This window comes from Dendrobates tinctorius, unplaced genomic scaffold (genome assembly GCF_039654945.1).
Source record: "Dendrobates tinctorius isolate UK_male_01 unplaced genomic scaffold, ASM3965494v1 ptg000129l, whole genome shotgun sequence".
Classification (NCBI taxonomy): Eukaryota; Metazoa; Chordata; class Amphibia; order Anura; family Dendrobatidae; genus Dendrobates; species Dendrobates tinctorius.
Window position 1 is genome coordinate 37,831,286 of NW_027361797.1, and position 25,802 is coordinate 37,857,087.

General features: G+C 42.2%; 1 protein-coding gene across 3 annotated transcripts in view; it reads left to right on the forward strand.

The window, feature by feature from the left end:
• The window catches only part of SDR42E2 (short chain dehydrogenase/reductase family 42E, member 2), a 34,275-nt gene extending 8,871 nt beyond the window's left edge, over positions 1 to 25,404 (forward strand). The window contains exons 2-13 of one of the 3 annotated variants that reach the window (XR_012219897.1): positions 8,273 to 8,631; positions 8,717 to 8,812; positions 11,608 to 11,665; positions 12,448 to 12,566; positions 13,591 to 13,666; positions 18,017 to 18,099; positions 18,710 to 18,847; positions 18,931 to 18,999; positions 20,025 to 20,088; positions 21,037 to 21,068; positions 22,515 to 22,588; positions 24,989 to 25,039. Coding sequence is in view for 2 of the 3 variants with exons in the window: in XM_073542977.1 (XP_073399078.1) it covers positions 8,308 to 8,631; positions 8,717 to 8,812; positions 11,608 to 11,665; positions 12,448 to 12,566; positions 13,591 to 13,666; positions 18,017 to 18,099; positions 18,710 to 18,847; positions 18,931 to 18,999; positions 20,025 to 20,088; positions 22,515 to 22,588; positions 24,989 to 25,198 (1,311 nt within the window). In the remaining variant the exon portion in view is untranslated. Of the gene's footprint in view, positions 1 to 8,272; positions 8,632 to 8,716; positions 8,813 to 11,607; positions 11,666 to 12,447; positions 12,567 to 13,590; positions 13,667 to 18,016; positions 18,100 to 18,709; positions 18,848 to 18,930; positions 19,000 to 20,024; positions 20,089 to 21,036; positions 21,069 to 22,514; positions 22,589 to 24,988 lie in introns of all 3 variants that reach the window. The other 2 variants (XM_073542977.1, XM_073542979.1) reach the window with 2 other exon arrangements.
• Positions 25,405 to 25,802: the final 398 nt, after the last annotated feature.

Sequence of the window (25,802 nt, forward strand, 5' to 3'; positions counted from 1 at the left end):
AAGTTAGGACTGTTTCACTCAGCACTCTGGTTCTGACCCCAGGCTGACAGTATGATGTGGGATATTTGTAGTAGTTGTCCGGTGGCTCTCGCTGACGGGATGATGTGGGTTATTAGGGGTATTAGCAGGCCCGGTTTTAGGCAAAGTGGGGCCCTAGGCAAAGTTTAAAATGGGGCCCAAATGCTAACATAGTGTACATCACACAGAAGCATTTCGATTGTAGTTACATGTGCTGAGTTCAGGCCGCTAAATGAGTGTGATCGACAATATTTATGTCGTTCAACACTTGTTTCCCGGCCTCTTTCCATTGTCTGAGAAAGAATGATGGGGACAGAACAATCACTAATGGATCAATCTGCCCCCATACAGTATCATGTTATCAGCAGCATATCTGCAGTTTACACCCCATAGTCCTCCATATAATATAATGTGCCCCATAGTCCTCTATATATTAAAATACACCCAGTCCTCCATATAATATAATACACTCCTCATAGTCCTCCATATATTAAAATACACTGCTCAGTCCTCCATATAGTATAATACACTCCTCATAGTGCTCCATATAGTATAATACACTGCCAGTCATCCATGTAGTACAATTCACTTCCCATAGTATAATGCTCCCCATAGTCCTCGATACAGTATAATGCAGCCCACATATAGTATAATGCAGCCACCCCATAGAGCATAATGCAAAGACCCCACGGAGTATAATGCAGCCCCGCCATACAATATAATGTAACCCCCCCATAGAATATAATGCAGCCCCCCTCTTATAGTATAATGCAGCCACCCCACAGAATATAATGCAGCCCCTCCATAGAATATATGGCAGCCCCCTCATAAAGTATAATGCATCCCCCCATAGAATATAATGTACCCCCTTATATCGTATAATCTAGCCCCTCCATAGAAAACAATGTAGCCCTCATCACATAGTATAATGCAGCCCTAATAGAATATAATATAGCCCCCTCAAAGTATAATGAAGCCCCCCATACAATATAATTTAGCCCCCCCATAGAATACAATGTAGCCTCCTCATATAGTATAATGTACCCCCCTCATAGAGTATGATGCAATAACCCCCCATAGAATATAATAAATATAATACAGCCCCCCATTGAATATAATGTAGACCCGAATAGAATATAATACAGCCCACCTCCCCATAGAATATAATGTAGCCCCCATATTATATAATACAGTCTCCCCCATAGAATATAATGTACCCCCATGGTATATAACACTGCCACATAGTATATAGCACAGCCCACATAGCATATAACACAGCCCACATGGTATACAGCACAGCACCATGGTATATAGCACAGCCCCACATGGTATACAGCACAGCACCATGGTATTCAGCACAACCCCACATGGTATACAGCACAGCCCCCTTCCCTCAGTACAGAACCATGGTACACAGCACAGCCCCCCAGCACAGCACCATGGTATACAGCACAGCCCCCAGCACAGTACCATTGTATACAGCACAGCCCCCCAGCACAGCACCATAGTATGCAGCTCAGCCCCCCAGCACAGCACCATGGTATACAGCCCCTCAGCACAGCACCATGGTATACAGCCCCCCCAGCACAGCACCATGGTATACAGCCCCTCCTTCCTCCCAGCACAGCACAGTAACTAGCAAGCTAACAACAGTTATCCTCACAGGGATCAAAACAATAATACACAGGTAACACGATAATAACTACCCGGTTGGAACCGGTAACTATGAGGCCGTGGTATGGCCAACGACGGGTCCAAGAACCATGTTTTATCAACTACAAGGTGTCACTTATCCTCCTCTGATGTCCGGCAGAGTGGTGATCGTGTCGATTCGGGGTCTCAGCCGCTGGGCCCCGCCGACGAGGAGCTGACGCACGCTTCTGGCGTTCCTACGCCCAGGTGGAGCGAGGGCACAACAGGCCCCTGAAGAGTTCCTCTGCGTTGCTCCTCCCGACGGAGGCGGGATAGCGGTGGCCGGGGCCCTGGCCGTAGTCGGGCAGCAGCGACCGCAGGTGGCAGCAGGCAGGCCACAGCCACGGGCTGAAGTTGGACAGTGGCGGCAGCAGGCAGGCCGCGACCACGGGCTGGAGTCGGGCCACGGGTGGCAGCTGGCAGGGCGAGACCGCAGGCTGGAGTCGGGCAGTGGCGGCCGCGGGTGGCAGTGGACAGGCTGCAGTGATGGGAGCGGGCGCGCGGTCGTCCGGTCGGCGTCCCTCGGCTGGGCTGCTCGGTGCTGTCTCCTCTCTGACCATGGTGATACCCCCTCCAATCTCTCTGGTCGTCGCTCACTCCTCGCTCTGGCGCCACCTAGGCTTCCTGCTCCTTTTCTCCCACTCTGTTGAGTGCCCCCTGCTGGCGTTCTCAATTCATTTTATACCTGCTCCTCCCCCACTCCTTCTAGAACTGTCCCAGGTCCATCCTCTAATTATGTCCCCCGGAAACAGTTTCCCTAGTAACCTTGGTGACAGTCTCCTTGGTTCCGGTCCGGTTACACAGTGGGGAATCTCCCTCCTACACAGGTATCTTGTAGCAAAAGAAAAATCCAGCTCCACGAAAAATCCCAAAACTCTTCTTTATTGGTGTGAATAGAAAACACTCCAGTTGGTGAATTAAAATGCCATGGTAGCAGATAAAACAACTAGATTTAGGTATTGAAACCCTTAGGCTGGGTTCACACGTACCGGAACTCTCGCGGAAATTACCACAGCCACATGCGGAAAGTAAGCAGAACAATGCATTCCTATGGGTGCGGGATCGCCGCGATTCCGTGAAATTAATGAGCATGCTGCGTTTTTTACCGCAAAGCAATTCCGCCACGGTAAAAACCGCAGCATTAGCTCAGCATTGTGGAATCCCATAGGAATGCATGGTATGCTTATTTTTCGCGTTTTCACGGCAAAATCGCACGGTTAAAACCGCCGCGGAAACGCGAAAAAAAGCCACGTGTGTACTCAGCCTTAACCCCTTCCTGACATCCGACGGTATATCCCGTCCATGGGACCTGGGCCCCTATGCCCATGGACAGGATAGTACGTCGGGCGCGATCAGCGGCGCCCACGTGGTGAGCGCCGCTGATCGCGGCCGGGTGTCAGCTGATTATCACAGCTGACACCCGGCACAATGTGTCAGGGGCGGTCACGGACCGCCCCCGACACGTTAACCCCTTGCACACCGCGATCAAACATGATCGCGGTGTACCGGGAGTTAAAGGGAAGCATCGGCAGGGAGGGGGCTCCCTCCGTGCTTCCCTGAGCCCCCCACGGCAGCGCAATGTGCAGCGCTGCTGCGGGGGACTCCTTTCCTCCAGGTCCCCGAATCCAAGATGGCAACGGGGGCCTTCGGGGGCCTGAGGAAGCTGGCTTCCTCAGTGCCTGCAAAGCGCAGGCATGAGGAAGCCCTTTTGCAGTGCCTGTGTCAGATCGCTGATCTGTCACAGTGATCTGTGATGTGACAGATCAGCGATCTGTCACAGGACAGTGATGTCCCACCCGGGACTATTTAATAAAGTAAAAAAAAAAAAAAAAAAAAAGTGTAAAAATAATTTAAAAAAAAATCGCCAAATAAATTAGAAAAAAAAAAAAAATATTCCCCCAATAAATCCATTTTTTGGAAATAATAAAAAAAAAAACAATAAAAGTACACATATTAGGTATCGCCGCGTCCGTAACGACCCGCCCTATAAAACTGTCCCATTAGTTAACCCCTTTAGCGAACCCCTTAAAAAATAAAAATAAAAAACGAAGCAAAAAATAATGATTTATTATCATACTGCCAAACAAAAAGTGTAATAACGCGCGATCAAAAAGACGCATATAAATATCCATGGTACCGCTGAAAACATCATCTTGTCCCGCAAAAAACGAGCCGCCACACAGCATCATCAGCGAAAAAATAAAAAAGTTATAGCTCGCAGAATAAAGCGATGCAAAAATAATTATTTTTTATATAAAATAGTCTTCATTGCATAAAACCGACAAAAACATAAAAAAAACCTAAATGAGGTATCGCTGTAACCGTACTGACCCGAAGAATAAAACTGCTTTATCAATTTTACCGCACGCGGAACGGTGTAAACGCACCCCCCCAAAAGAAATTCATGAAACGCTGGTTTTTCTTCATTCTGCGTCACAAAAATCGGAAAAAAAAAGCGATCAAAAAATTTCACGTGCCCGAAAATGGTACCAATAAAAACGTCAACTCATCCCGCAAAAAATAAGACCTCACATGACCCGGTGGGTCAAAATACGGAAAAATTATAGCTCTCAATATGTGGTGATGCAAAAACTATTTTTACAATAAAAAGCGTCTTTTAGCGTGCGACAGCTGCCAAAAATAAAAAGCGCCATAAATAGTAAATCAAACCCCCCGTTATCACCCCCTTAGTTAGGGAAAAATAATAAAATAAAAAAAATGTATTTATTTCCATTTTTCCATTAGGGTTAGGGCTAGGGTTAGGGCTAGGGGTGTGTTGGGGTAGGGTTAGGGCTAGGGTTAGGGTTAGGGTAGGGTTAGGGTTAGGGCTAGGGTTAGGGTTAGGGCTAGGGGCATGTTGGGGTTCGGGTTGGAGTTAGAATTGGGGGTTTCCACTGTTTGGGCACATCAGGGGCTCTCCAAATGCAACATGACGTCTGATCTCAATTCCAGCCAATTCTGAGTTGAAAAAGTCAAATGGTGCTCCTTCCCTTCCAAGCTCTGCCATGCACCCAAACAGTGTTTTACCCCCACATGTAGGGTATCAGCCTACTCAGGACAAATTGCAAAACAATTTTTGGGGTCCAATTTCTCCTGTTACCCTTAGGAAAATAAAAAATTGGGGGCAAAAATATCATTTTTGTGGAAAAAAATGATTTTTTTATTTTCACGTCCGAGTGTTATAAACTTCTGTGAAGCACTTGGGGGTTCAAAGTGCTCACCACACATCTAGATAAGTTCCGTGGGGGGTCTAGTGTCCAAAATGGGGTCACTTGTGGGGAGTTTCAATAGTTTAGGTACATCAGGGGCTCTCCAAACGCACATGACACCCGCAGACCATTCCATCAAAGTCTGCATTCCAAAACGTCACTACTTCCCTTCCGAGCCCCGACGTGTGCCCATACAGTAGTTTTCTCCCACATATGAGGTATCAGCGTACTCAGGACAAATTGGACAACAACTTTTAAGGTCCAATTTCTCCTGGTACCCTTGGGAAAATAAAAAAATGGTGACTAAAAGATCATGTTTGTGGAAAAAATACGAATTTTTTATTTTCACGCCCGGGCGTTATAAACTTCTGTGAAGCACTGGGGGGCTCAAAGTGCTCACCACACATCTAGATAAGTTCCGTGGGGGGTCTAGTTTACAAAATGGTGTCATTTGTGGGGGGTTTCCACTGTTTAGGTACATTAGGGGCTCTCCAAAGGCAACATGACACCCGCAGACCATTCCATCAAAGTCTGCATTCCAAAACGTCACTACTTCCCTTCCGAGCCCCGACGTGTGCCCATACAGTAGTTTTCTCCCACATATGGGGTATCAGCATACTCAGGACAAATTGGACAACAACTTTTAAGGTCCAATTTCTCCTGGTACCCTTGGGAAAATAAAAAAATGGTGACTAAAAGATCATGTTTGTGGAAAAAATACGAATTTTTTATTTTCACGCCCGGGCGTTATAAACTTCTGTGAAGCACTGGGGGGTTCAAAGTGCTCACCACACATCTAGATAAGTTCCTTGGGGGGTCTAGTTTACAAAATGGTGTCATTTGTGGGGGGTTTACACTGTTTAGGTACATTAGGGGCTCTCCAAAAGCAACATGACACCCGCAGACCATTCCATCAAAGTCTGCATTCCAAAACGTCACTACTTCCCTTCCGAGCCCCGACGTGTGCCCATACAGTAGTTTTCTCCCACATATGGGGTATTAGCATACTCAGGACAAATTGGACAACAACTTTTGGGGTCCAATTTCTCCTGGTACCCTTGGGAAAATAAAAAAATGGTGACTAAAAGATCATGTTTGTGGAAAAAATACGAATTTTTTATTTTCACGCCCGGGCGTTATAAACTTCTGTGAAGCACTGGGGGGGTCAAAGTGCTCACCACACATCTAGATAAGTTCCTTAGGGGGTCTAGTTTCCAAAATGGTGTCATTTGTGGGGGGTTTCCACTGTTTTGGTACATCAGGAGTTTTCCAAACGCGACATGGTGTCCGATCTCAATTCCAGCCAAAAACGTCAAATGGCGCTGCTTCCCTTCCGAGCTCTTCCATGCGCCCAAATAGTGGTTTACCCCCACATGTGGGGTATCAGCGTACTCAGGACAAATTGCACAATAACTTTTAGGGTCCTGTTACACTTGGAAAAATAAGAATTGAGGGTGAAAAGATCATTTTTGTGGAAAAAATATGATTTTTTAATTGTATGGCTTTATGTTATAAACTTCTGTGAAGCCCATGGGGGTTCAATGTTCTCACCACACATCTAGATAAGTTCCTTAGGGGGTCTAGTTTCCAAAATGGTGTCATTTGTGGGGGGTTTCCACTGTTTTTGTACATCAGGGGTTTTCCAAACGCGACATGGTGTCCGATCTCAATTCCAGCCCAAAACGTCAAATGGCGCTGCTTCCCTTCCGAGCTCTGCCATGCGCCCAAATAGTGGTTTACCCCCACATGTGGGGTATCAGCGTACTCAGGACAAATTGCACAATAACTTTTAGGGTCCTGTTACCCTTGGGAAAATAAAAATTGGGGTGAAAAGATCATTTTTGTGGAAAAAATATGATTTTTTAATTGTACCGCTGTACGTTATAAACTTTTGTAAAGCCCTTGTGGGTTCAAAGTTCTCACCACATATCTAGATAAGTTCCTTGGGGGGGTCTAGTTTCCAAAATGGGGTCACTTGTAGGGGGTTTTCACTGTTTAGGTACATCAGGGACTCTCCAAACGTGACATGGCGTCCAATCTGAATTCCAGCCAATTTTGCATTGAAAAAGTCAAACGGCGCTCCTTCCATTCTAAGCTCTGCCATGCGCCGAAACAGTCGTTCCCCTCCACATATCAGGTATCTGCGTACTCAGGACAAATTGCACAATAACTTTTGCAGTCCAATTTCTCCTGTTACCCTTGGTAAAATAAAAAAAATTGAACCTGAATTATTTTTTTTATGAAAAAAAGTTAGATGTTCATTTTTTTTTAAATATTCAAAAAAATTCCTGTGACGCACCTAAAGGGTTAATAAACTTCTTGAATGTGGTTTTGAGCACCTTAAGGGGTGCAGTTTTTAGAATGGTGTCACTTTTGGGTATTTTCTATCATATAGACCCCTCAAAGTGGCTTCAAATGTGATGTGGTCCTAAAAATAAAATGGTGTTGTAAAAATGAGAAATCGCTGGTCAACTTTTAACCCTTATAACTTCCTAACAAAAAAAAATTTTGGTTCCAAAATTGTGCTGATGTAAAGTAAACATGTGGGAAATGTTAGTTATCAAGTTTTTTGTGTGCCGTATCTCTGTGATTTAAGGGCATAAAAATTCAAAGTTGGAAAATTGCGAAATTTTCAAAATTTTCGCAAAATTTCCGTTTTTCTCACAAATAAACGCAAGTTATTTGAATGAAATTTTACCACTAACATGAAGTACAATATGTCACGAGAAAACAATTTCAGAATCACCGGGATCCATGGAAGCGTTCCAGAGTTATGACCTCATAAAGGTACAGTGGTCAGAATTGTAAAAATTGGCCCGGTCATGAACGTGCAAACCACCCTTGGGGGTGAAGGGGTTAATCATGACTTCATCAATAAAGAAGAGTTTTGGGATTTTGGTGGAGCTGGATTCCTTTTTCTTTGCAATCATTCAGGTCCAAGCCGCGGACGCTTCCTTTGCTCTGGATCTTCAAACAGTGCATGCGGGTGAGCTGAACTCTATCTTTCCCACAGGTATCTTAGCCAACGGAGGAGTTCATGGGGACAATTCACCTACAATGGTCAGAGGCACTGTAGATGTCGAAACAATATTGAAAATCTAGTTTTCCAAGGTTGTGGTAGCTTTAGTGATACTATTAGATATTTTATGTATATTTATTCATGTGAAAATCATATCAATATCCAAAAGGAACTGTTTAAAGTTAAGGTTGGGGTTAACAGCTTTCTTTGTCTAGATCCACATTGCTCATTCCTGTTCGGTAAACTGCAATTTGTCTTAAATTATATTAATGAACAAAACTTGAAAATTGTTGAAAAATGTTAGTTATTTTTTTTTTAATTATTTTATATTCAGGCTAAACTGCTTATATCTGGATAAAACATTCTATCATGAGAGAAACCAAGTATGTCTGTGAACTTGAAGACCTAAGAAACCGTATTGAAAATGAAGAAATGTGCTCGGAATGTCTAAAAAATGCTCTGCCCCTAAGGACAGTCCGAACCAATGGTGTGGTGCCCCATCAAATCAGGGTTTCCTGTATGCCAAAGGTACACTCAGGCCCATGGGAGAAAACTAAAGTGCTGGTCACTGGTGGAGCAGGCTATTTGGGACAAAACCTTGGACTAGCTCTTATAAAATTGGGCTATACTGTTATTTTATTTGATATACACAAGCCGGACCGGGACATTCCAATTCGTGCAACGTTCATACAGGTGAATCCAAAAGTCTAATCCGGAACCTTAAAGACTGAAGAAGCCTCCTGCGTCCCGTGGCCATTAAGCATTGTTTGTATTGTAGGGTGACATCCGAGATTATGACGCACTGTACGACGCTTGTGAAGGAGTCGACTGTGTTTTCCATGCAGCTTCCTTCGGAATGGCGGGATCTCAGCAAGTGGGTAAAAGATACTTTTCTAATTCGATGTTTTTACATATAAAAAGTTAGATGGGACTTTGTTTGGCACCACGTAGATAATAAAAGGAGTTCTTTACTGAAAGAGAAAAAAATCCAACGATTTGGTAAAACAAATTTTTTTGAAATGTTTTGAGTCAGTCTTTCCCAAATTATGGCGGAACCTCTCGTAATCACAGTACTGTATCTTTCTAAACCCATAAAAAACATTGGTTTAATTATTTCCCCGACATACTGCTGTGCCGACCTACCTGTATCCGTTGTGTTCCGCTGTAATTGGACACTTGCGGGAAACCATGTAGAGGACCGAGTGTCTTCTGTGGGTGCAGAATGCCAAGGTCAATTTATGCCCCTTGGTAGATTGAACCAAAATAATGTGAGGATGAAAACTAGGCAGGCTGTGGTTAAGGTTAACGCTGTTGAAGGGCCAAGGGTTGGAGGGTTGATCATAGCCAAGCGCCCACTGCCAACATCACACTAAATTCAATGCTGTATATAAGGTGTAAAAATTAATTGAACTCTCAATAGTTAAAATGGCCGATTCAGCCATTAAAGTTGATTTCTTTGCATTTGCTTATTATGAACTTAGCTGCTTGACTTCTGGTATAGTTCAATTGAAGAGGTTGTCGAGGCTTGGAGTACTCCGTGTGACTGCAGACTTGTGAATCCTAACAGTGCGCACAGTGCACACTATCAGGATTCTCCAGCGCTGTGAGCAGGCGGTCATGTGACCACAAGTATGTTATTTGCATACTTCTGACCACAATCCTGCTAGACGTATCCTGCTTTGTTCAATTCACTTTGCCGCGCACGTCTAGTCAGCAGGTGACCACGTGCATGCAGAACGTGTAATTGCAGTCACACACCCACAGCTTTCAGCGTCAGCACCGGAGAATCCTGACTGTGCACACTGTATGCTGTGAGGATTCACAAGTCTGCAGTCACATAGAGTGACTGTAGACTTTAACCCCAAGCCTGGACAACACCTTTGAGTTGGGAGAACCTCTTATACTTCAATGCTTTGGGTGTGAGTGTTATTCTCTTTATTTGCAACCATTCTCACCTACAATAAATTCAGACTGTTGCGATTGTTCTAGAAGGGACTCACCAGAAGAGACAGTGATAAATGCGGTGCACAGGGTGCTACTATAACAAGCAATTATATGGATCAGAATAGACCTAGGTGATGTCTCTGTAACTCTCTTGATGCCAAATCTGAGCCATCAATCCACAGGGCTTGTAGCTTCTGGTAATGGTGTTTCTCTTCAAGTAAATACCCATTTCCAGGTTCAATAACCAGTTGACTTTATTTATAAATTCTGGGATTATGGGTACCTACTCAGATATCCACTATTGGGCTACTCATTTCCTAGCTATAAGTAGCATACTAGATACCGAAGTCTTGCCATGATCAGCTGTATATAAATCCTCAATATACCCCAATACACATATAAAATTACGCCCTCCCATTTTGCTTTTGAACAAATCAGTTACTTATCTAAAACCAGGTCCAGAAAGGCACCATATAATATTGAGATCAGACCACCAGAACCATATGGAGAAACTATCCTCTATAGTATTTTATTATGTAAAATTCTGATGTGTTGGCCTAGTTAGTCTAGATTTGATGATCATGCCTTGCTCACAGTCCTCAGCTCTTTTAATTTTCCCAGTCCAATCCATTTTTATACGGAAAGAGTTATTAAAAATTGTCAAGACTAAATACAGTTTCCTATGTTAAAGTATTGCAATGTATCCCTAAAAATCGGATGCTAGATGTTGGATTGTATGGAATCTGATTTTTGCATTTTTTGTGCACCCATAGACTTGAATGGACAAGTTTTATCTGACACACGCAAGAAACTAGTTCACCATTTTTCTTCACACTCCGATTCAGTCCATGAAAACAATTTGATCATCTGCACTGCCCCATGGTCTGAGTGCTGTCCGTTTTTTTTAGGGATATCACTCGCGCCAATAATATGGTCATGTGAACTTGGCCTGAAACTGATTCATGGATAACTTGCTCACTTGACTTAGTGCTACACTTCATGATCAGGTGTCTAATTTTCTTTAGCTTTAGAATTTTATTGGTTTTTATAGGTGAAGAAATTGCATTTTTTTTTTAAATGAGTCCACCTACAAACCCGTAGAGTCATAGGATGCATTTTCACTGTCTACATACCATGAACAAGCGTTCCTATAATATGTAGGGTGTAAGAAAGCAGGAGGTAAGGTTCTGGATGGCGGACATATGTCACTGAGGTGGTTGGCCTTGGTGATGTAAAGACTTTACCATTGACACAAATTAAAGACTTTTAATTTGACTTGATTTTGGGTCCGGGATTTAGGAGCAACCAAAAGAGTCTGGGTGGGAAAGGTCCTTCCCATAATCCAGCTCCAGGCTCACAGGCCTAATAACAGCATCTGGGATTGCTCAGCAGAGTGGAGTTGTGCTGGATCTGAACAGAGGTGTATGTTTGGTGAAATTGTTTAATACTACTTGGGCTAATTCTGCCTGGACATACGAGATTAGTGAAGCTACTATATTTACTTTGTTCATTGTACCTGAAGAAAGGACTGTTTGTTATTCATTTGTACTGAAGAAAAGCTGTTTTCATTTTTGATGAACAATAAACCTTATGCTGTTTTTGATATAAAAACCCTCTGCATGTACGTATCCAAGCAGCTGAAACCATACAAGGAAAAAAAACCAAAAATATTAGTTTCACAAATATTTGAAAACTTTTCACATTTTTTTTTTTTCTGTATTTTAGCTGCATAAGAAACAAATTGAATCCATAAACATTGGAGGCACACAAGTTGTAATTGATGGTAAGTTACTGTTATAAGTCATTATCATGGCGACAGGTGACGGACATGTTTTTTTTGTTGCTCAAAAAAGGTATTTAAAGAACCAACCCGCAGACTTTGGTTCCTGAAGTTCATCATAATGTTCCCCTGATGCACCCATTCCCCCACAATCCCTATTTTGTATAATAAATACTCTCTAATTCCATATTATCCAACAATGCTACCGGGCACCACTGTATCAGAAATAGGGTCAGCATGTTCCTACAACATCGTCCTCCTACTCTACCTCTCACCATAATGGCGCCTTAGGCCTTTTTCACATTTCCGTTGTTTGACATCAGTCAAAATCCGCCACTTTTAGAAAAAAACGGATCTGCCCCTTTTTTTGGCGGATCCATTTTTTTCCCCATAGACTTACATTAGCGGCGGATTTTGACTGATGGTCGTCCGTCAATGTTTTTTCAGAGCGACGGTCCGCTATTTTCAATTGCGCATGTCTCTCTCTCCCTCTTTCTCTCTCTCTCCCAGACTGCGGTTCCTTTTAATTTCCCCCGCTAGCCGACTTCACCGGATCGGTACACTAAACGGATCCACTGACATCCGTTTAGCGCATGACGGAGGCGGATCCGTTTTTAACAGCTCTGGCGGATTTAGCCTCCCGTCAAATAGCGGAAATGTGAAACAGGCCTTAGCTGGCCACCTACTCTACTTACTCCTTATCGTAGCCCCATGTAAATAGCAAAAATAATAAGCAGGTATTTCATCTATCACTGTACTTATAATATTCCCATCTTTCCTTCCAGTTTGCATAGACAGAAACATCCCCAGGCTCATATACACTAGTACTGTAAATGTGGTCTTTGGTGGAAACTACATAGAAGAAGGTGATGAAGAAACAACAACCTATTATCCTCCGGAAAAGGTAATATCTGCATGATAGGAGTTTGAGTTTAGCCTTTTTTTAAATTTAAAATTAGAGCAGAAAAAAGTGGACAAAGTCTATGAGTAACTTATAAGAGCTGATGGTATTTTTAGGGGTTTGTCACATTTTTTCACCAGTAAACTGCTAACCTTTCCGATACACCCCAATTTGTGGTTGCTGCTCTATTCCTTTTGTATACAGGACTAGTGAGATAAGATTAGCTTGCCAGTAGGAAATTTGGCTGTGCGCAGGCGCATGGATGTCAATAGTCACAAATTTGCCAAAACAGTTCACATTTTTTCAGATAAAAAATTTAGGGATATCCTAGGATGAAATATAAGCAACCCTTGTCCAGCTTAAAATGACATTGGTCCATTCTTTGCAGCTGAAGCAGTTTCCACTCTTTTGGGAAGATTTTCTTCAAGGTTTCAAACTACACTGATGTTGGAGAGGGTCGGGCTCACAATCTCTGTTCTCGTTCATGCCAAGGATGTTGGATGGGTCAAGGCTGTATGGCAAACATCAAACTCCCCCTATCATGCCCTTAAGGCCCCTTTACATTTGGCAATGCACCAGCGATCCCGACAACGATACGACCCGGTCAGGATCGCTGGTGCATCGCTAAATGGTCGCTAGTGAGCTGCCACACAGGCAGATCTCACAGCGATGCAGCAGCGATCTAGCGGTCGTTACTTACCTTTCAGACGCGGCGATCCTGACGTCCTCCCGTCCGCGTCCACGCGTCGCTCGTCGGCGCCAGCAGGAAATTTTTAAGAGACAAGAAATGTAATGAATTGATTTATTACAACCGTGCCTCCTATCATAGGACCGCGCAGGTATCAGGGAACTCTTTATCTTATCGGAATACGGTTAGTCATAAAAAGTCACACTAATATCTAGTTTAGGTACCAGGTTACTAGACCATACTCCTTGTGTTACATGGATATATTTTTGAAAAATATAAGATAACATAATATCTATCTTGTTGCTCCGATAACTATATTGCTTGTTCTTCGTTTTTCAGCAACTGGACTATTATTCCAAGACGAAAACCATTGCTGATCAAATGATCCTGGCAGCTAATGAGTCACCACTTAAAGGTAAACTTTCTACCTTGTAAGCCGAAACCGAACTAAATGCCTTTTACTAGATAGGTGCACTTTAAATAAGGTCATAGATATTAGTTTTGAGTCTTTATTTATGTAAAGGCTTTATAAATCACTGTAATTTAGGCTGGCCATACACATTCGACTTCTGTCGGCCGATGCTGCCGATTTTGACCGGTTTGGCCGATGGTCTAATGTATATGGGGGTGCCAGCCAAACGATGGTCGGGAGAAAGTCTATTAGACTTGTCTGATTTGAGACTGCCGACTGAATTGATCTCGTTGAAATAAGCCGGCCAACGTGTCAGTTGGTGGCTTTCTCATAGAAAGCACAGGAGCACTCCGCCGAACTAACACTCCCCTGTACAGAAGAGTCGGCTGAGATGGCTGTCAGCCAAACAATCTTTCATCCAACAGCCATCCAATGTGTATCGCTAGCCTTAATTTATTCTGTTGCGATACTGAATATTTTTCAACGTATTTTGTAGGGTTTAGTCCGCTAAAAGGGTCATGTAGCCATCAGAGAGTAGTGTGGCATTGTCAATATCATCTGTAGGAATTAATACTCCCAGGCTCAATATGACCATGAAGAATTTTTCTATAAAGGGACTGTAAACACCAGGACACCATACAGGACCTCATACATGTCATCAATCAAACAAAACAGATAGCAAATGAGGTCTCAGCAGTAGAATTGAGCAAAACGTTTTGCAGGACCCTGGTTGAGTGGTCACGCACTTCCAGCACCTCTTCTGATCAGTAGGCTGCCCCAATGTCATCATGTTTTGGCTAGACGCAATTCACAATGTCTTGGCTGCTTATTAGTTAGAAGATGCACCAGGGAGGTCACAGGTGCCAGGTTTGCATTGCTCTGGTTGGTCAACCATGATCTAGTCATATGGTCGTTGGATCACGGGGTCCTCAAATCTTTTTGATCAGCTCTACTAGGCATCTTTTGACCACCAAAGAAGTAGAATTTTATAAAGGCAGGAGATCTACTCTACCTTAGGTCAGATACCTGATGATCCAGACTATTTAGCTTCTCGTTTTTCTTTGGGTGCTTATACAATATGTTAATAAACCCTTCGATATCGCTCAGCTTGATCAGTAATCCTACATTTCTGATTGCTTTCCTCAATTGAGTAGAAAGTGACTTTATAAATTGAGTTATTTGCTGTCGGCACAATTGCTTCTAATTGTTTTGTCAGCCCAAGACCTTCTAGCGGTCACCCGATACACTGAGCTGGAATAATTCATGACAGACCCCAGACATTTCCATAGCCGCGGAGTCAGTTCAGCACTTAAGCAGCTCGGAGCAGCGATAAGGTTAGAAATGCCACTGTACAACAAATTAATGTAAAGTGCAACATGATACAAGGTGCCCAGGTGAGACTGGGATAAATTTAGCCGGGGACATGTTACAGTAAGATCTCGCTTCACCTGATATCCGTGCAGAAGCCGCTGCACTGATGCAAATGTTCTGCTACTGACACAACTGGCGGATTGAAAAAGCCTACTGTGTTTTAGGCCGAAAAGTCTAGGGGGCAATAGTTTCTCCTTGTAGAGAGCACCATGGGGGGCAGACAGACTTATCGGTAGGGCAATGTTTCCTGGAGAAAAAAGTATGCAAATTGTCCTACTTCCAAGAGGAAGAAAAGTGGCTTTTTAGTGCCTCCTACTGGAGGAAGAATTACACCCAGAAGAAGAAACTTCGACTTGACCACCTCGGTCTAACCACTCAGGATCTCTTTTGGCAGAAGTCTTCCTTCCTCAGCATTTCTGGGTCAGATCTGTGGCATCATCACACTTTATTGACCGATATTGGTATTGCCTTACCGTCATGTCACTGCCGGCGGTCTTCTACGCTTCTCTACTGTGTCAAAGACCATGACAACCTCAAAGTTGGGATTTGGTACATTCTCTTTCTCCTGGTATCTTAACAGGGTCAGGCACATCTTAATATTTCTTCCTCAATCAATGCCCACCAGACTCAGGATACTTAAAGGGATGGCCTGAAGCAAACTTCATTGAAAACCTAAATGTCTATCTATTGAATGTAATAATTTAATCACTTAACTAATATAATTTCATTAAAAATTGCCTACCATTCCCTCTCTACTCTGTCTTCCTGATTTTTTTTTTTTTTTAATTTATTTATTTTTTGCTTCCGTTCTGATGATGTTTTGATTGAGAATCCCAGTGCATGCTGGAATATGCAAAAGGGACATCATCAGGGGGCCGTGGCTGCTTTTCCCACCCTGAAATAAAACGTCATCAGTGACACCCATTTCAGGGGCTGGACTTGGGGGATTCTCAAATGAAACGTCATCAGAATGGAAGTTAAAGGAAAAAATAAAAGCAGGAAGACAGAGTAGAGAGGAAACGGTAGGAAATTTTTTAAAGTACGGTATATTAGAAAAGTGAGTACCGTAAATAATTCCATTAACTAGAGAAGCATTTAGGATTAAATTCAACTTTGGTTTACGACCACCCGTTTACCTGAATGATAAGTTTCTAGAGTTCCTTTCGGTGTAAAATTTGCGGTGCTCATATATCGTGTCATCCAAGCATGCTCCGGAGTTATCCAGGTACTGTAATGGCGCTGTAATACTGATTATATTGATACCTTTGGTGAAGAAAATCACTTTAGTTCATCTTTAGTCACCATTTTAAGTTTTCTGCTAGGTAGATTTTGGTGCAGCGGGGAAGGACTGTACACGGGGTCTTCTCCTCTCGGTTTGTGATTCCCTGACCCCTCTGTCTGCGTACAGTCATTGAATAACTTGTGTCCTCTGTATGAAATCTGAGCAACGACCTGTCATTCACAGACCGGACGCAGGCAGAGGAATCACAGGCAGGAGGCAGGCGGAGGGGCCGAGGAATCACAGACAGGGAGGAGAAGACCCAGAGCACAGTCCGGCCAATGTGCACCAAAATCTAATTAGCAGAAAACTTTAAATGGTGACTAAAGAAGAACCACAAAGCGGAATTCTTCCCCAAAGGTATCAATGTAATCAATATTACAGCCAGGTCTTTCCATAACAAAATCATGCTGACAGGTTCTCTTTATATACCAGAGAATCCCAGGATTCTTCTTTCCTCAATTTATACCAAGCTACATCCATTGCCGCTGGAGGTCTCCACTCCCTCCGGGAAGGCCTTGTGTCTGAAACTCTGCAGGTGTCACAGTCAGGACATAGTAATGCAATGCAATGGCCTTTTTATAGACTGCTTGCCCATTAGGAAATGTCGGGGTCACCTTTTTTTCTCAAAAAATAATAGAGCAGCGATCTCCCATTTTTTTTCCTTATTAATTTTTAGTAATGGTCATTTTTTATTACATACCCCAAATGCTGCAGATTGTGTGTGGGGGGAGGGGGGACGCTTCAAGTCAACTCAGTTCTTTCCAAAGAGGTTATTACTTATTACGGTTGATGCTTTCCATCTCATACAGTAAATTTCTGTGGATGTTCAAAGTCTCTTTGAAATTATGGGACATGTTTACAGGAATGCTTCCATGACTTTGTACTTTCTCATTCTGAATATTTACAAAACTGAGTAACGTACATTATCCCACAAACTAGCATTAACATTTAACCAACTTTTTATGTTTTTTTTTCCCCATAAATCAATAGTATATGTGAAAATAAGAAACTTTGTAATATACGATATTAAATAAATAGGTTTCTTTCTCCTCCAGGACTGAGTAATCCATCTCTAAATTCTCATTTCATAGGAAAAAAAAATCTGTCTTCAGTGATTACAGATTTTCCCATTACTGAGATAGGAGATGACAGTTGGTGCTCATAAAGTTCTATGGAGAACTGTAAATGTTGTTTCAGGAGAACTTGCAGCAGTATGTCTGTGTCAGCCTTTAGCTCCTCCCTCTGTAACGGTCATTTCAGGAGAATTTGCAGCAGGATGTTTGCGTCGGCCTCTAACTCCTCCCTCTGTAACAGTCATTTCAGGAGACTTTGCAGCAGGATGTCTGTGTCGGCCTCTAGCTCCTCCCCTCTCCATAGAATTTTAAAAGCACCAACTACCATCTCCCATCTTACTGAATACAGATTTTACAGACTTTATCCATGACTTGGGAGTGAACGATCAATCCAGAGGGAGAAAGAAGCAGATTTATCTGATAGGAAATAATATAGAATTGCTTAGTTTCATGTGCATTATTTATTTATTAAATAAAAATTAAGGTACATTTTATTTTTTCATATCAGAATGTGTAACTTTACGGCATTCCGGGGTTCTTAGCCTCATAAAGCAATCAGAGATTTTTTTTTAAAATATTGACCATGAAACTTTCCTGATTTTTTTCAATTTTTCTGTATTCTTAAAGGAGGTGGTAAACTTCTGACATGCGTGTTGCGGCCTCCAGGAATTTATGGGCCAGATGAAAAGACACATTTGCCAAGACTGGTCGTAAGTCATCTGGGATTAAATATCATATATGGTAATTGGACGTGTACTATGAGGTCTACCAAAGGATGGAGTTTAGACTATCCATGATTATGAGCCCAGCGTAGGGCACGGTAGACTGGTATCAATAGATGATGCAGTTTTATATATTCTGGGAATTCTTAAAGGAGTTGTCCAAGGTATTTAAAGATCAGCCCACAGGCTAAAATCACAAATTACCATATACTCGCCCATCTCATCCCCTCCGACCCAGCGCTTTGTTACTTATTCTCCCTGATGGTCTTATGTTAATATTGCCTGAAGACATCACTAACTGTATACCCCATGTGACTGCTGCAGCCAATCACAAGCCCCATTGGTCTTGCGCTATATACAGCGGAAAGATTTGGGTATGAAGAGCTGGAACGACGGGGATGAACTAGGTAAGTATATCTTATTTTAGAAGTATTGTTGCCTAAGGTCTGATTTTTAGTGAATTTAGACTGCCCCTTTAGCTTAACTGGTCGTCAATGAGACCAATACCTTTCTATTGTCTATGGCCAGCTTTAGACTGATGGAAAATATCATGTTAGAACAGATAATTACTAAAAAAAATGTTTTCATCTTAATCCAGGCAAATGCAGAGAAGAGATTACTATGTTTTAAATTCTGGAGTGACCGAACCAGGATGAACTGGATCCATTTATACAATCTGATTGAGGCTCATATACTTGCTGCTGAGGCTTTGACTGCCAGTAAAGGATATATAGCTGTAAGCTAAGGTTACATATAGGCATAATAGTGACAAATTGGGGCAAGACCAAACTTACTGTTTCTTTAATTTCTGTATTTCAGAGTGGAAAAGCCTATTTCATCCACGATGGGGAGCAAGTCAGCTTTAACGAGTGGTATCTCCATCCAATGGTACGTAACGGCTGGAGATGGATCAGTAGTAGTGATGAGCGAACGTGCTGGGATAAGGTGTTATCTGAGCATGCTCAGGTGCTAACCGAGTGACTTTTCATGCTCGAAAAATATGTTAGAGTCCCCGCGGATGTTGGACATTCAATCCCCGTGTTGTCGAACTGCCGCGGGACATGCAACCGCATGGACTCGAACATAGTATTCGAGCACGCCGAAAACACTGTTAACACCCGGGTGTGCCCAGATAACACCTTATCCCAGCACGTGCGCGCATCACTAAAATTTGTTGCATGTTAGGAATCACCCTGAATTGAGATTTAATTGATCCCTGTACGTTCAGACAAGTTGATCTCATTTGATAGATAATGAGCTAAATAGGTAATCTGCAAAATCACTCTATTTAAAACTGTATTCACCCCTCCCCCCTAAAAAAAATACTCTAAAGTACTGACCACCAGGTGTCTTACTTCTGTCCAATTTGCTGCTCACTGCCTGATTTCAAACATAATCCATCTCTAACAACAGAGTCGTCGTTATCGATTACAAGAAGTAGAGTTGGGTCTTCGTCTCTCTCTGCTCCTGCTCTCTCGTCTGTCAGTCTGCTCACAGGCACAAAACAAAGATGGGGTTTCAGTTTGGGGGAGGCAAGTTCAAGAACCTATAGTGCTGACAGAATGCGGAAGAGAGGAACCACCCACTTATAAAGTTACACATGGTGAGAATGAGGATAGTTCCTGGACATATTACACTGGTATGTGTGCAAAATGCAGTTTTAAATTGTGAACGATGAAGAGACTGAGATCGGCCTTTTCTACAGGATCTAAATTAATAAAATATCTTGATAGGCGTTAAAATTCTGTTATATATGGAACTCCAAAACTCATTTCCTTTCTTTAGCCTGACATTAAAAAAAATATAACAAAATTGTGCAGCAAATGTACAGATAAAAAAAACTGTAAAAAACGGATGAATACTACCAATAATTCACAAAGCAATGATGTTTTTTTTTTTTGTTTCATTTTCAGTTTGAAAAACTTGGTTTTCCAGATCCTTGGATAATTATACCCACCTCTCTGGTGTATGCTGCAGGTACGCATAGTTTATTGAGCATTTTTCTGCAGATTCTGCTTGGGCTCTAATTAATTTCTACATGTAGAATTAATATGACTGCTGAGGTAATAATAGAATTGTTTTTCATCAGTGCAGGTTATTATAGTGAGTTCTTTTAAGATGATTTGTCACCAGGTCAAAAGTGTCCAGTGTTTGCTCCTATTTGATTCTCACTGCTCCCCTGATTATGTAATTTTTTTTGTATTTTTTTTATATCCGCCATAGGGAACCAGAGATATAGGCCGCTGTATTTAATGCTAATTTTTATAGCCTTTATCAAGGGGATGTGGCTCACAGGGGAACAATGCAGTGCAGCCTAAAGACACGCCCCAGAGGATCCTGCGAGCTCCGCCTTCTTATTAAAGACCATAAAAATTAGCACTAAATGAAAAGGCCAAGATCTCTGAAATTGTATCAAGTAAAGATATCTCCAGAGCATTGAAACTATTCTTCAGTTAGATTCTTCAGTTAGATGGGCGGAATTTAAAAATATTCTTATCATTTCTATACATTCTTTTCTTAAGAAAACATTTGAGGCACGCTACTGTGGCATGGGTTCTCCTGTATTTTCAATAATCAGCCAGGCAAAACTCACAGCTGGGGGCTGCAACCCTCAGCTGTCAGCTTCAACAAAGCTAGTTATCAAGAATAGAGTTTTTCTCACGCTGCTAGCAGGGATCTCACTGAAATCACCACAGTTCAGCCCGGCTGAGAAAGCAGCCTCAGTGACCAGAGGTAACCTCGATGACATCACCACCTGTCACTGAGGCTGCGCTCACAGCAGCTCATTCATCACTGGTTCTCAGCCTGGATGGTTGCATCTTGGCACCGTCCAGGATGAAAACTGTTTATTTTCCAGACTTGTATTATGACGTGGGACAGAACGATGGATAAGTGAGGGATATTGTTGTTTTTGTTTTATTACAGAAGACGAGGGCTTCGGTAGAATTTGCCGTTAGGTGAGTATAACTGTGTTATTTTTAAATAAAAAAGTAAAAGTGTGTTTTGTTTTATTTCAAATAATAGACTTTATACTTGCTGTGTCTTTATTTACCATACAACTATAGGATTAGTAATGGATAGGTGTCTTATAGACGCCTCTCCATTACTAACTTCGGGCCTTGATGTTACTGGTCAATACAAAGGTGACATCAACCCCACAAATATGAACCCCACTTGCCACCACTACAGGGCAAGTGGGAAGAGCCAGGCAAAGTGCCAGAATTGAGTGGCTGCGGACTGCTATTTTTAGGCTGGGGAGGCAATATACAAGGCCCCTTACCAGCCTGAGTTTACCAGCCCCCAGCTGTGAGCTTTAGCAAGGCTGGTTGTCAAAAATAGGGGGGACCCCATGCCATTTTTTTAAATTATTTACTTAAATAATAAAAAATTTGGCATGGGGACTCCTCTATTCCTGTTAACCAGCCTTGCTGAAGCAGACAGCTGAGGGTTGCCGCCCAAGCTGTGAGTTTTGCCTGGCTGGTTATCAAAAATACAGGGGAACCCATGCCATTTTTAAAAAAATTATTTATTTACAGCGCAGGAGCCGGCTAATGAATACTCCCATAAGCCACTCCTGAGCTCGCTGTTATTAGCGTCAGCAGGCGTCAGATGATGGGATCAGTAGTCCCATCAGCTGACACCAGTGACCGGTGGTAAACTTTATACCTCCGATCACAGCTGAGTGCTCACGCTGTCTTTTGACAGCGTGGGAACCGCAGCTCTCTGACCGGCAGGAATGATTTCACCGTCAATCAGAAGCGGTGTTTGTTGCGTTGTTATGCACATGACAGCATGGCAAACACTGGATGTTCGATCCCTCCATTCAAGTGAATGGGTACCGGGTACTGTTCTGGTGCTCGAACCCGAACTTTTTGTAATTGTTCACCCGCCAGACCCGAATGTCCAGGTGTCCGCTCATCTCTAAACATAAGTCTTTTTTGTATAATTTCTTCATGCTGCTGGTGGGATGATTTTAAAAATCCAAATACTTTTTCTTTTCACTTTTTATATTTGAAAACTTTAATTCTGTTTTATTCTGGGGGGTTTTTCTAAACGTTTACCATTCAGTAAATTGACATGTCCGTTTTATTCTGCAGCGATTTTTCCAATGATACCAAGTTTTTGTAGTTTTTAATTTTTTATGTTTTACACTTTTAGCAGAAAAAAAACACACAAAAATCGGTTTTCTTTGGTTATCGTATTTTGAGACTTATAACTAATGAATGGGTAAAAACTCTGCAAAAACGTGTTTGTTTTTTTATGCAGCGTTTTCACTGCTGAGACGCGTTTCATCTATCATAATACAATTATATTAACCCCTTCTGTGTAAGCTGTTACGCATCCATATTATAGGTCAAAGCTAATATGGCCGACATAATAAACCATCTCATTTTTTCCTGCAGCTTTCATTTTGGAATATTTGCATCTCATACTAAGACCATTTGTATCCTTAAACCCGGTGCTGACCCGACATGAGGTAACATATTAGTTATATAGCCCACTTTTGTCTTACATGCTTAAAATCATAGCCGTCAGATTGGACTCCAGGTAATTCGGACATCTCACTGCCAGTAGCTCAACACTTCCATGTATTTCACCGCATTCTAAAAATGGTCAACAAAAAAGAGACAAAAATGTAAAATTGTGCTTTTTCTTTTTAATATTTAAAATTGAAAAGCAAAGTGTTGGTTCCAAATTTGAAATTTAAACCTTTTAAAAAAATAAATTTAATTTTTAACCCCTTCACAACTGGTGACGTATATTTACGTCATTGACCCTGTCCTTGCCTTTGATGCGGGTTCACATGCTGAGCCCACATCTTTCCCTACACTTGATGGCTGATTTAATCAGCCATCAAGCGCCTCTAACAGCCGAGAGTGGATCCACGATCCACCCACTGCTGTAAATGATGCTGTTAATCACTGACGAAATTTACCACGCGCTGGCGAGTCATTGATCCTGCTCATCGGGACCCCTGTCACTTGATCGCAGGGCGCTGATGGGTTATGCCTGTCAACACGATCATTCTGTGAATGCCAGCTTGTGGTCGGCATTTATGGGAGATCGTGATTTTTGCTCTACGTAGCAGTGCTGAAGCGCTGTTATGTATAGCACAGGTGATCACACGATCGCAGCTTCAATTCTCCTAAGGGGACTATTAAATACAGTAAAAAGTTTTAACAAATATTGCAAAAATAAAAACACACAAAAGTTCAAATCCCCCTTTTGCCGCATTAAAAATAAAACAATAAAAAATATACATATTTGATATCACTTGGTTCAGAAACGCCCAGCTATTAATATATAAAATAAATTCATCAGATTGGTAAACAGCGTAACGAGAAAAAAAAAATCAAAACACTAAAACTACGTGTTTTTTAGCTTGTCACTGCAACATTGCAATAAAATGGAATAAAAGGCTTTCAAAATATCATACGTACACAAAAATGTCATCAATTAAAATGGCAGCTCAGTGCACAAAAAAAAATAAGCCCTCACCCAGCCAAAAACCTGGACGACCCCTTTAAAAGCAACAGTCAATGCAAAAAAAAAACACAATTTTTTTTTACGGCTATAAAAGATGTATTAAAAGTAAAGGAATAAATTACATGTACCCCAAAATGGTGCCATAAAAAATGTTACAAAAAACCCTAAAACAATCCCTCATGCAGTTACACATGGAAGGGGACATTTAAAAATATATGAATGGCTCCAGGGATGAAACAATGGAAAAAAAAAAAAAGTTGCTGGTTTCTAAAAGACGACCCTATAGCTCTCCTGAGATGTCTGTATTTATAGTAAAATAGTAATTGTGGAGCATCTTTTCTTAGGACTCTTTATATTGCCATTGCTGTTATTCTTCTTAGAAATGTATAAATCAGTAGACAACTGGGTGTTTCCTGTTGGGGGGGATGTCTGATATTATCCAACCACTGCCAGATGTTCAGGGTACACTACTGTTAGACCCCTCAGGTGAGGTGAATCCTCCAAGCCAAAGGTCTGGGTGGACACATGGACTACGGGCATCAGCGCAGCAATAAAAGATGCACACCGGATACGAACAGCCAAGGAAAGGGAGACCGCAGGCTTGTAGGCGTAGTGCGGGAGACCTTAGACAGGTGGAGAACGTCAGGAAACCTCAGGCAGGCGGAGGACATCAGGAAACCTCAGGCTTTTGGAGGACATTAGGAAACCTCAGGCATGCGGAGGACATCAGGAAACCTCAGGCAGGCGGAGGACCTCAGGAACCCTCAGGGAGGCGGAGTACGTCAGGAAACCTCAGGCAGGTGGAGGACGTCAAGAAACCTCAGGCAGGCGGAGGACGTCGGGAAACCTCAGACAGGCGGAGGATGTCAGGAAACTACAGGCAGGCAAGCAAACTGCATGCAGGTGGAAGATGTCAGGAAACTGTAGTTAGGCAGGTGGAGCACAGGAGAAGCTGAGTAGCAAAGTTACTGATAACTGCCGACACGTAACTCAGGGACTGAAAACCACAGACAAGCAGGAGACATACCACAGACAAGCAGGAGACATTCTTATGAATGTGAACTGAAACTGTGCACAGCAAACTAAGGGAGTTACTACAAGTCTTAGAGCAATGCCATCACCCAGGTGTGTCTGTAGGGAGCTCTCATATCGTCTCTGGAAATACAACACATGGATCACGCCAGGCTACTGGCAAAGCCCGATGTGGTCACCAAAAACTCAAACGGACCAGGGTAACTCCTCTGAAAAGGGAATGGAAACCTTTTCAGGAGAAATTATGCGGCGCTCTAAGAGAAGATGCTGGGTGGGTCTTCAGAAACAAGAAATGAACAACTTATCAACTTCCTATGATCTAATAGCTAATCTATGTATCTATGTCTTTTTTTTCAAGGTGATGAAAATTGCAGTGGTGCACACCTTCCGAATAGACAAGGCTCGCAAAGAGCTTGGTTACAACCCAAAGAAATTCTCCTTCGCTGACTCTGTGGATTTCTATATCAAAACCAGGCCCATCCCATCCCAAGAAAAATTTAATTTTACTAAAATTGTTATTTTTTTATTGGTTTTCTTTATTTGTCTGTATGTACCATTGTTTCTATAGATAACCTGCATCTCCAGTTGTATTATTACAAATAATGGGGTTACCATTTACCAATACAATATAAAATGGCTTCACCTCAATTTTATTTTATTTATTAATGTATTTATTCATTTTTGGACACTATTTCTCAATTTTCTTATTTCCCATCACAATTATCCTATAAGATTCTTGCCTGTGGTACTAAATTAAAGGGGTTCTCCGCTTTCGATAGTACCTGCTTATTAAAACTGATCACAAAGTTTCTCCCTTGATGGCTTTAATCTGAAAGGACAAGTGGCAATAAGTAATGCATTCTCCTGCAGCGCCACCACAGGCGATATTAAGCATTACACAGTGGCCATTCAAATCAGTGGGTTGCCTGTATAACACAGGACATGATAGGTCCTCTGTAGCAAGAGATGCTTTTTGTAACTGCTCACCACTGGCCAAAAGATTGGGATCCTGATGGTGACCCCCTTATAACACCCTAGTAAAACATATGACAAAGGGTTTTTTAAATTTCATCCCTTGAGTAAAGACCAATTCTGGCCTTTTAATGAGTGACATACAGTCCACAGCATCATGTTATTGGCGGCACATTCCGCATTTCTATGGGGCACTGTTC